The 12,249-nt window shown below is 42.1% G+C and overlaps 1 protein-coding gene across 1 annotated transcript in view; it reads left to right on the forward strand.

Annotated features, from left to right (window-relative positions):
* The window catches only part of SERINC5 (serine incorporator 5), a 40,142-nt gene that overhangs the window by 14,955 nt on the left and 12,938 nt on the right, over nt 1-12,249 (forward strand). The window contains exons 3-7 of the mRNA XM_035311007.1: nt 4,764-4,942; nt 5,220-5,302; nt 8,176-8,269; nt 9,379-9,590; nt 10,395-10,490. Coding sequence (XP_035166898.1) covers nt 4,764-4,942; nt 5,220-5,302; nt 8,176-8,269; nt 9,379-9,590; nt 10,395-10,490 — 664 coding nt within the window. The remainder of the gene's footprint in view (nt 1-4,763; nt 4,943-5,219; nt 5,303-8,175; nt 8,270-9,378; nt 9,591-10,394; nt 10,491-12,249) is intronic.

Consider the following 12,249-nt stretch of genomic DNA (forward strand, 5'->3'; position numbering starts at 1 on the left):
GGTTGGCGCTAAGTTCCCAAGTCTGAAGTAGTTTTAAAAGTCTGTATTGTAGCACTGTACCCTTTGGACCTTTGAAGTTATTTTGAGAGGAAGTAGCAGCAATTTACATCTCTGATGGACACCTTAAAGAAAGAGTTAAAAAATATGTTTGTATTGATTTAGCAGTATTCATTTGCACCCCTTGTCAGTCTATTTAAAAAGTCAGGTTTTCCATTTCTGAGGTGTCAGACTCTGCGGGTGCCAGCCCAGAGTCAGGGACGTGCTCTACGCCCTGCAACATGTCTGGAGAAACAAGTCAGCGTCCCAGGTTCCACCTCCTCCCCAAAGCTGGCAGGCAGATGAAGCCATGTGTCAGTGGGAGGATACAGTACCTGTAGAGTGTCTGGTTATGGTTTCAAAACCTTGCTTCCTAATCTAATTGGCAGTATTTTGATGATCTATTTTTGTGGTGAGCCTAAAGAATTGAACAAATAAAAGATTATGTATTTTTGGTGAGTTTTTTTCCTGTTCTTTTCACACTTCTTCCCCATCTTCTGATCTGCTCCTGAGCTCGTCAGACACCAAGAGAACCTGGAGAGTTAAATTCTGAAAAAATGTGCAGAGAAACCAAGGCATTTCTGTTTGATCTCTGGGGAAAAAACGAGATGCATTGGGGAGGGAGTGGATAGGGAGTGAAGCAGATAGGGAGGGAGTGGTTGGCTCTTACTAAGAAAGCAGTTTGAATTGCAGCATGTAGAACTGATTTCAGAGGAGCAAGGTTGTGTATCAAGGCAAAAGATAGGATACAACATCAATCAAGACATGAGAGCTTTAGCGATGGGGACAGCAAGGCAGAAAAGATGAACATACAGTTACACAAGACCATGTTGAGGCCTGACTTTGTTCCCAAAGGACGTGAGTCAGGATCCAGCTTGAAAAAGGGCTTTCTATGATGGTGAGGCACTGGCACAGGTGGCATAGAGAGGTTATGGATGCCGCATCCCTGGAGGTGCTCAAGGCCAGGCTGGATGGGGCTTTGGGCAACCTGGTCTGATGGGAGGTGTCCCTGCCCATGGCAGGGGGTTGGAACTGGGTGATCTTTAAGGTCTCTTCCAACCCAAACCATTCTATGCTCTGACCCATGTATGTGCTTTTTCATTTATTCTGTTGAAAGTCATCTATAGCTTTACCCACAAACATTCTGTTGAAGCATAACCTTGCTTCGCAGGCTTTGAAAGGATAATTGACACAAGAGGAGGGAGAGAATTGTTCTAGTCAGTCAAAATACTATTTTGATTTTTTAAATGTTTTTCTTAATGTCAAAGCTGTTTCAAAACTTGTGGTTTCATCCTGAAAATATCCATGTCTTATTTAAATAAGGAAAGGAAAATCGGAAAAGAGGATTTCAGGAAAGCAAATACCAATGAAAACTAATTCAGTTGTGTGAAAGCATTTCAGTTCTGGGTGGTTACATGTTCTGGTAGAGCATGTTTTCAGACTTGTTTCCCCAGCCAGGTTTATATATTTGTCCTTAAATCCATTACAGTATGTTAAAATCTAAATTTGCTGTCAAAACTGTGTTTTTTCTTTTTTTCTTTTTTTGTTTGTTTGTTTGTTTTTTTCCAAGAAACTGTCCATTACCTGTTTCTGATAAGAATTTAGCTGCGGATGCAAGCTGATGCATGATTTGGTCAGATTGTTTTTTACTTCTTCAATACATATCTCATCTGTTCAAGACAAGTGGCTTTACCAGTGTTTTTCCCCTGTCTCTCTACTCACATGATTTTTTTTTAATGCTTTCTCCATTTCTATAACAAATTTCACCTGCCACGTTCCACCTCTCCTGGATGAGGACATCTGTGTGGCAAGGAGTCTCTTTCTGGTTTCTCTGGCTCTTCAGGCCTGTTTCTACACAGTCCTTCCTTCTTGCTGCCCTGTGATGCCATTTTCTGCCCTCCTGCATTCATGGGATTGGGCACAGGCAGACCCAAGCTTGGAGGCATCCCAAACCCAGCCGGCTGGAGCCTGGACACAGCACAGCTGCATCAGCTCACTGCAGCATCACAGTAATTTAGGAGGACAGACACTTGCGCTGAAGGCAAAGCAGGTTTGGGGCAATCTGACCCTGTTTGTGTAGATGTTGCTATTTTCTGTTTCACTGCACTCAAAGAAAAAATACCGACTTGATAACATCATTGTGCACGCAGCTACAGAGGCATTCACGTTATCTGAGAGGATACTGAGTTACTGCAGTTGGAATGCTTTGTCCCCTGCTCGGAGGCCAGAGAATTTACTTATGTTGCTTTTAAAGAGAGAAAGGTAAATACTTCACTCCATCAAGATCAGCTAAGTAATTAATCTTTGACTTTAGCAACTGGCAAAACTACTCAGCAATTAGAAAGTGTTCTACATGACACAGGCTGGGCAGGTTCTGGCAGCTGAACGTATTTCAGAGAGAGAGAGTTTCAAGAAACTCTTTTTAAACTTTTTAAACTTTTCAGTGATCAAGAACTCACATAAAGCTTGATAAATTGTTCGCAGCAGTGGATTATCCTCTCATGAAAACATGCCCTTTTCATTACATCCCCCCTTTTGTCCTCAGTGTTGTGCTCGTGTTCATTATCTGCCGGGGTCCCAAGTCTTTGTTTTTATTCTTGATTTGTTACTTCAGGATCAGTGGTCTCTGAAAAAGATGCTCAGTCCCACAGGACTATTCCTGTGGCCATCATTTATCACTGTATAGCGTTGTGCATGCTACACAACGGCTGAGCCCTTTGTTGTTTGTGCAGCCACAAAGTAAGCCGTTGTTCTTGTGAATCCATGCGTTTTCTGTCAGCCTGTTCTGTAAAGAAATTACTACTAAATAGAGAAAAGAACATACAGGGTCAAGAATCCCCTCTGGACCTAGGTAGAAACCTATCCAATTAAAGAAGATTCTCATTTACAGTTACCCAGAGATATTTTTTTTTTTTTTTTTTTTTTTTTTTTTTTTAACTAGCTAGTTGATTAATTAAGTTCCTTGCTGTTTTTGTTGTTTTCCTCTTTTAAAACCAGTAATCAAAATGCTGTTTGGTACCTGGTGCAGATCTAACAGAAACTAGCCATTTAATCAGCATTATCATCCACACCAAAAGGACTGATTTTCTCAGAAATATTTTTAGTTCAATACCACTCATCATTAATGGTAATTACAAGTAAAGAGTTAACTGACAGCCCAGCTGCTTTCCCTGGCATTGTTGTGGCCCATGGCTTGCCCTGGCAATGCTGTGGCATAGGTAGGTCTCATAGTTATTTCATCCAACCCATTTGCTCATTTTGAGTGCTGGCACATTTGGCCAGTCTGACATTTCATTGCCTTTCAGGACTTAAGAAAGGCATTGCTGATGCTCCAGCCGGTTTCTCAGGAGCCCTCTAAAGTTTTTGGATGCGAGTTAACTCACAGTTGCTCAACTGCTATGCAACTTCTTAAACATTGGCTATTCATCTCTGAGTTACTTCTGAAAGAGCATCTCGGGGTGGCGCAGCTTGAATCCATTTCTATGTGTTGATCCCATGTTTCCTGCATCTTTGATGGCTCTCTACCCGGCTGGGAACGCTGCCTGATCACTGGCTGTTGAGCTCTTGTCCTGTTTTTGTTTACTTACTAGCCTGCAGAAGGAAGTAGAGATGAGTATCTTTTCTTCTTTCTTGGAAATGTTCAAGGATGGTGTGCCCACAATCTTTGTATATTTTTTCTAAGCAAAATTGGGCCTGGCCAAATACTGTCTCACACCCAATTTCCCATTTCATCTACCTGATTTATTTATTTGTACAATGTTTTGTCCTGGCTTGCGTTGTCCTCTGTCTCTCCCAGTTACCCATGCAGGTAGCTGTGATCAACTCCAAAGGTTTTGATGTGTTGCTCAACTGGTCTCACCAGCCTCGGCTGAGCACTTGGAGCACACAGAGAGGCCCTTCTTTCTTTGAAGCGACTGGTGGTTTTTCAATTAAATGCCTCTATTTCTGCTCAACACCCTGGCTGTGGGAAGGGGAGGTTGGTCTGTACAAAGGCACTGCACAGGAGTGGAACCCATGCACAGAGTCCAGCTTTCTGAGCGCTCGGTGTCACACCCGCCTTGGTGAAACCGAGGCCAAAATGTGTGGCTGTTTGCCTTCCCCTCACAGCAAGGGCAGAGCCTCAAAGGCAAATATTTAACAAGTCAGGAGAAACGTGGAATTTTTCTGCCTCTCTGTTACTTTAATATAAAATCAGGGCAGCTGGCACAACTCCCTTTCAGAAGCTGTAATGGAGGGGAGGGGACCCACTGCTCCCATATTGCTTGGGTGTGCTTCAGTCTACATTTTCATTGAAGGCAGCAGAAGCCAGAGCTTCCTGCCCTGCGTCCCCATGCATGGCCCCTTTGGCTGGTGAAACAGCCAGTATGGCTTTATGTAAGCCGGATTACTGAAACAAAGTCTGTTGTTAAAAAGCACAGGGAGAAGGGAGAGGGTCCCTGCAGTAAGGGGCAGGGATGGTTTAAGCCTGAAGGAAGGCAAGGTAGACTTGTACCTGAGAGCCATCTGGGGGTAGTTTACAGCTGAGGCTCTGGAAAGATCCCTGTCCCTTGTGTTTTACATTGTTCTGTGTCCCTCGAACCATTAAATCCAGGCCGAGCGGTATCAACAGTGAAAGATGTCAGCGTTAAATGAAGCCACTGAAAAATCAGTGGTGCTCCAACTTATGCATGCAGTTATGTGAAGCCCTGTGTCCTGCCTAACAGTTTGTCATGTGTTCTGTTTTTCAGATTCCCTTCTACGAGCAGATGTGCAAGGGAATTCAAGCAGGTGAAATGTGTGAGAAGTTGGTGGGTTACTCTGCAGTGTACAAAGTCTGTTTTGGAATGGCCTGCTTCTTCTTTTTCTTCTGCCTGTTCACCATCAAAATTAACAACAGCAAAAGCTGCCGAGCTTATATTCATAACGGGTGGGTATTTGATTGTTTAATTACCACTTCTGTTTATCGGTTTCTGCCGCTTACTTCCCAGTTGCATGTAGTACTAGGCAGGGAAAAAAGAGTTTGATTTCACTGCTTCTGTCAGGTATAAGGCAGTCAAGTGCAAACAAACTTAAACAGCAATCAATCAACAAAGTTTGTTTTTTTTTCTTGCTGGGCTTTAAATAGAGATTTCTCCTGGTACTCGAGTTGAAGACCTCAAATTCCCATTATAATCAGATGATTTCTTTTGTTTTCTCTTGTCCAGATTCTGGTTTATTAAGCTTCTACTTCTGGCAGCAATGTGCTCAGGAGCATTCTTCATTCCTGATCAGGACACTTTCCTCAATGGTATGTGCTTCTCATTTTGTTATGCTGCTTCATTCTGTACTACCTTGGGGGTGGTTTTAAATCATAAAGGTCTGATCAATGTGGGTATGGCTGTGCTTCTTCAAGTAACATCAGTATAGTCCAGGTACAGAAGGGGTGTTTGGAGCTGTCTGTGAGGAACCACACACACAAAGATTAATCACTCATTGTTTGTGCTGACCGCAAGCAAGCCAAGAGGGTAGGTAAAAGAGCTGCAGTGCTGTCTTGCATATTCTTAAAAAAGCAGACTACAGTGATGCAGAAAAAATTGTACTATTGAGAGCACAGAGACGCATGTTAGCTTGGCTTGTGCAGGTAGCTCTGCTGTAGCACAGCAGCTGGGGACCATGCTTTGTGGTGGAGAAGTGCCATCCTACTGGGGGACGCAGTGACCGGCAGGCAGGAAAGCCTCAGTACCATAAAGGAATGTGGGATGTTGCTGTCTTTCAGGCTGGTGATGTAAACCTAATAATGTAAAACTAGACTTCCCATGGCCTGTTACAAGTGCCCAGCCCAGAGTGCTGTGCTTGGTGTTTTTCCAGTTTTGGAAGACACTCTGGCACTGCTCAAGCATGCTGGTGCTGGGCAAGTGTTTAAATGCCATCTCTGGGGTTACTTCTCAGAGGCCTCTTGTGGGGTGGCAGCAAAAGTCCTGGTTATGATACCAAGGTGAGTTTGTGCTCTTTGGTTTGCCCGCTGCTTATAAGCCCTTCAGCTGTTTGGTCTGGGCAGGTGAAAAGGGGTGGACTCAGTAATGTGAAGTAGCAGTTGTCTGTTTGCCACCTGCTTCCACTAAAGCTCTCTGGGTATGTTTGCTCTCAACTCCAGTCTTCTGTGGGTGTTCAAAAGGGTAAGAGGAAGGAGTAACACAAGGGAAGAGAATTTAGCAGACAGATGTACTATGAACATGCTGCTTTGGGAGATGAAGGTAAAAAAACACTTCAAGTAAACCACTGATAGGTTTACTTCAGCTTCATGCTCTTACAGGCTGTTTGTGTTTGGTACTGGTTCAGTTTGATACCCCAGATGTGAAGGGGTCCTTATCCCTGTTTCTTTTCTCCACAAAGACATGTGATGGCCATCTGTGCTTGTTCTTATTGGCTGATGAGCGCTTAGTTTAGAAAGATGCAGTGGTACAAAGCGCTATACTCATGAGCAAGCAAGACTTTTTGTGAGTGACTCTTTCCATGGCAAAAAGTCATCAAGAATTGAAGTGTTTGGGGAAGAACTGAAACAAGATTTTTTTTTTGTGCTGATTAGATGACTGTTTCTCAACTGCAGTCTAACCTAGTGTGGAGATGCAACATAAGCTTTCATCCCTAAATTAGATCTTGACTTTTCTCTGTAAAGCACTATTCTATACATCCTGCTAAACTATCCTCCACGAAGCCCTTAAATTTGAGCTTTTAGAGGGTCTGAACGTTGTGTGGTTTTGTTTTCTCTTGGTTTTCCCCTCCTGTCAAGAAACCTGCACTGTATTTTATGCCTTAGAACATTCTTAGACCATTCTGTCAGTTTGCCTGTTTTTTCTAAAAATGTAAAATTTTCTTCCTAGGCTTCCTATACTTAGCATTTTGTTAATCATGCAGGAGGGACATTATGTGCTAGGCTTGTGGGGGCTGAAGTGCTAAGTCCACTCTGGCCATGCTAACCTTATCTATGATGGATGCATAAAGTGTGCCACAGTGTCCTGCCTGTGGCAATAGGAGATCATAACTGAGAGTCTAGATATTTAATTACTGCATTGGTGGTCTGCTTTTTCCTACACCGCCTCTTCAGAATACACAGACACACCCTATTTTTAATGTATTTTTGCATGCTAGCTTCTTACGTCCTTTTTCTGTCCTGTTTTGTTCTGTTTGTTTGAAGAGCACCATGCTAATCAAATGGATTTTTTTCATTTAGCAAAACCAGACAAGTGGCATTTTTGCTTGCTTTCTGACAATGAACTTACTGTGCAGTTGAAAAAAAAATCGCTGCTTCATCTGCTAAGGGTAGTTTATCTGGGCTGTTCTGTTATTCTGTTTCTCTTAGACAAGCTAAGCTTTTTTTTTTTTTTTTAAATCTGGACGAAAAATACTCCATTAGCATATGGATGAACTTTGCTAATGCACTCCCTCAGTCTTCTTCACTGAAATCAGCTGCATACCTAGAGTCATTTGTAGGCTGTACAGCAACTGTACAGCAACACAAGCTGCTAAACATTTAGATAGGTATCAATATTTTCTCAGAGACTCCTGGTGTTGCACACAAGGGATTTGTTGTCCAAATTATCCAAGCAGTATAGAATAGAGTATATGTAGGTCAGTGGTTAAGTAGTCAAATAACCTGTTTTAAAACTAGTCAATGAATACCAAGTGTTCTGGTTTCTTTGGGAGTGGCACAGGACAGAATTTGTAAACAGATGAGCCTCGCCTTTATTTTTCTGTGGTACTAGAATCAAGGGAAGTAATTGCCCTTTTTAGAACTGGGTTCCAGTACCTTGCAATTTTAGGGTTTAGACTTCTCCTAAATGCCTTCAGGCCTCCTCCATCCCCAGCCAGTCACAAATAAAGGCTTCAGTATTTTCTGTCTGAATATAGTAACTTTGTCTCCACAAAAATTTTCTAGGTTAGGGAGTCTCAAATGTCCTTACAGGTTTATTCTGAAGGTGTAGTGCATTGCAAGCTTGAGTTCAACTTCAATCTTGAGATAGCTGAGCTGATGTTTTGGATGAAATCTCTAATCACCTGTTACATCTGTGGGCTTGAGATATTCAAGCTGTGTAATAGCTTCACTTGATAGACCTAATTCCATTTTATCTCAAGGGAAAGGTGACTGCAGTTTGACCTACTTTGTGTCTCTCTGCCTTGCAGCCTGGCGCTATGTAGGAGCAACAGGAGGTTTCCTTTTCATTGCTATTCAGCTCATCCTGCTTGTTGAGTTTGCACACAAATGGAACAAAAACTGGTATGTGTTGGGCAAGTAATTATTTGTGTAATATTCTGATGGACTCCAAAAAAACACAGTTTATTGGAACAAAGGAAAACAGCATTTAAAAGTAGTGTGGATGTAATCTCTGAAAGATACTTTAAAGTTGATATTTAGATCCTTGCATCTTTTTTTTGTCCACTGTCCTCCTTCCCAGGTGGAAGTGTTTCCTCCTTATTCTACTCTGAAGCTCAGTTTAACCTTTCTTAACCTCAGTTGTTCTGCTTCTAGTAAGTAGTAGCGTGTTTGGATGCAAACATCTCTTATTTTAAGCTGTTCCAGTTTCAGATGAAAACACAGCTGCCAAGAAACAGAGTGGTGCAAGAGAATAAAACTGGATTTGCAAAATGTAACAATGAAACTGCCTGTATGCAGTGGTACAAACTGATAAATCCTGTTTTTTGATGTCAGCTTAATGCACATCAAATGACTTATTTATTTGTGGTCACGAGAACTGTTACTTTCTCTCCAACTTCTTTGTTTTCATCTAAACATGCAAGATTCCATTATCAACCCACATATATCATGTTTTGGCATTGACTTAACTTGTTTGATATTATTGTCCTAGCCCTTAGCCTCTCATCATGTGTTGAAGTATTGAAATTGTTCTCCTACATACACACAGGAACTCCTGCCTCCCCATCCAACTTGTCCTGTCTCTCATTTCTTCCCCTGCAGCCTTTGCTGCCTTCTCTTGTTTCGGTTAGCATGCTGACTGTTAGGAAAGGTTTCAGCAAGCCTTTGGGCTTTTTTCGATACCCATTTTCATGTAGGAAGTGGTGAGATCTCCTTAGAAGACGTATATGTGGATGATAACTTTCCAGCAGCAGCATATAACATCAGTCTCTACAGTAGACGTTCTTTTCAAAGAAGTCATGTTTTCACAGAAAAAAAACACTAATGCTAAGCAACATTTCTTTCAGTTTCATGGGAGAAACCTTGCGAGGACCTGTGTTAGTGTAGTGATATACATGTGCTTCAGGAACATAAGCACTGTTTTTTGTGTTTGATATAAACTATTCAACTATTAGAACTTCATTTTTTAGGAAAGGGAGATAAAGATAAGGTGCTTATCTCTGTCTCCCCAGGACTGCAGGTGCGAACCACAAGCAGATGTGGAATGGTTTGCTCGCCCTGGTCACTCTCGTCTTGTACTCTGTTGCTGTGGCAGCCCTGGTCCTCATGGCTCTCTTCTACACGCGCTCAGAGGGCTGCATGTACAACAAGGTCCTGATCGGTGTCAATGGTGGCCTGTGCCTCTTTGTGTCGCTGGTAGCCATATCGCCCTGTGTCCAGAATCGTGAGTCTGCTGACCTCTTTTCCTCCTGGTTTTCGGGTACTGCCATGGTTGTGTTCCTGGAGGCATGAGCCATGTTCTGGGCAGAAAGGCTCGTGATAGAAGCACTAGCTCTGAACTCTTGTCCCTGTCCCCTTATCTGCAGTATGAAGTGCTGTTGCTGATCAAGTTGGCTGCTAGGTGTGAGATGTTTTGGGTGTGCCATCAGGCACTTATGCTGTAAAGAACACTCAAATGCTGATGTCTGGTAATGTGTTGAGGAGTTTACACAACTCCTGCAGCAATAACAGTTGAGGCAAAGGCTGTAGAACCCTTTAACCTCTGTTTTAGCATTACCTTTTGGCTGGTTGTGTTTTACCATCTGTAAAGCTTGGGTCTGAAGCAGCTGACAGCAGTATTTCATGCTTCTCTGGTATGTTTTATATATCTTGTTAGTATCTTGCATACATTGGACCTGGAAATAGTAACTTGAGTGGCTCCAAAACAAATATTATGGGCAAATAAAATGATTATGGCAACCTGTCAATAGCTTTTGGAAATCTGGTTCTTTTGGTAAGAGCAGAGGGGTGATTCTTTTCTTATGTGGGAATCTTTAATGCCTTTCTAACACAGTCAGTAGAACTAAAGGGCAGGCTCCTTTCTCTTTACCTGCCAGAGGAAACATATCTGGACTGCCTCAAAGACTTAGGAACTGCTTTAAGTAAAATGTAAAAGATACTAGTGTGCTTTTCTTTAAGGGATATGAATTTATTTTTCAGTTTATTAAAATATCCACAAAAATAATCTCTTGTCCTCTTTCTTCGAAAGGCCAGCCCCATTCTGGTTTGCTGCAGTCAGGAGTTATCAGCTGCTATGTCATGTACCTCACTTTCTCAGCATTATCCAGCAAGCCACCAGAAACCAGTAAGTTACCTTCTGCTTTATGTAAATCCTTTGAGACACGCTATGTATTAAAAGCAAGAAGGCCTTTAGCAAACCTTAGCAGTGAGGAATTTAGGAGTGCTGGTTTTGATCTGCTCTGGCCTGTGCAAAAGAAGTTGCAGATAATAAATCTTTGCAGCATTTGAGAGACTGTGCAATGGATGCTCTCCCTTGTACCTTAAACACTTTGGTCTAGGGGAACTGCAACTCACTGTGTGGGGGTTGCATCTCTTGCACCTGAGTCATTCTAGTTTGTTTACTACTGATAAGTTTCCCAGAGCCCTGCATTCTGTCCCTTTGTATGGCAAGTGTATGTGCTCATACAATAGGACATGACTAAATACATAACATGTTTGGTCACATGATGGGAATAGAGTTGGGACAAATGGAAATGGCTGTTACATGCCTCTGGAAGAGGCTGGGTGACCATCTCTATCCAGAAGGTTACTAGGTCCACCACCATTAGCAGGTACCTTGCACTCAGGTAGCTTTGTTCTGTTCTTGCTCTGCTGGCCGTCAGAGTGGTTACTAAAATCACTTGTTTTCTCCTATGGTTGTTACGCTAGGTAGTGTTAGCTCTAGGCTCCTCTAGACTCCTGATGGAACAAAAACTTGAGTATTGCTCATCTTTCATTTTGAAAGGAAGCCTTCTGAGGAAAGACCTGGAGTTATGCTGCGGTTGTTTGAGGTGACACTGTTCTTCAGCAGAGTTCCCATACTCCACGCATTCTACCAGCTCACACTGCAAACCAGAAGAAGGGAACTTCCCTAGTGTCTTAAGTCCCTCGTGGTGCAAAAACACATCAAGACTTTACACGTTCAATTCAATTGGTTTCCTTTTCCTGCTTAATCATTATATTCACCTATTTGGACAGGGAACACGCTTTTCACTTACAGAAGACCTCTCTTATTTCAGATCAGTAATGAAAAAAGACCTCTGTTATTATTGCTCAGCTTTTAGTGTTGAAAAGCTGAAGCAACGATAAGTAGAAGTACATTGGCAGGAAGGAGAAGTTTTATAGACACTTACCCAGAAGAAAAGGGAGAGAGAGAGGAAGAATCTCTCTCTCACATTTGTCTGTGTGAACATAGACACATACACAAATGTTTTCCAGAGCTAAGAACAAAAAACAGACTGTTTTGGTGGAAGATTTACTTATGTAACATAAGCAGCACTTTCAAATGAATACAGAAACTCATTTAGATGACATCTGAATTACTCATGAGATTTGACACAGTCTAAAAGAAAATGGGGGAGAAAGTGATGTATGATATTAAATCATTGGTTTTGTGTTATTTCATACTTGTGACAATCAAAGCTTTCAGTAGTTAAGTGAATGCTCTGATTCTTCTGGTATGGATTGCAACTGTGATTATTGCCTTTGGCAGAGTTTGCATCAAGCATGTTGTCTCAGGCTCCCTCCATTGACTGTTCCTAATTGTCTTTGCTCCTGTCTTGGTGATACTGACTTTTATAATGGCTCATGTACTTTTTACTGTGGCACATGCTGGAGCTGACACTTATTAAAGTGTCCCATACCTCACACTACCCGGTGTTGACTCATGCCTCAAGCAGGGACCTCCAAGTAAGCTGTCTGACAAACCAGGCCCAAAGAAAATGTAAGCTACAAGTACTTATTTGCAACATTAAAAAACACAGTTGCAAATGTCTCTAAAAGGAAAAGGCAAACAAAAGGAAATGGCTGTTGAACCTGTACTTAGGGCAGTGTGCCTTTGATTT

The sequence above is a fragment of the Oxyura jamaicensis genome, chromosome Z, assembly GCF_011077185.1.
Source record: "Oxyura jamaicensis isolate SHBP4307 breed ruddy duck chromosome Z, BPBGC_Ojam_1.0, whole genome shotgun sequence".
In the NCBI taxonomy this organism is placed as follows: Eukaryota; Metazoa; Chordata; class Aves; order Anseriformes; family Anatidae; genus Oxyura; species Oxyura jamaicensis.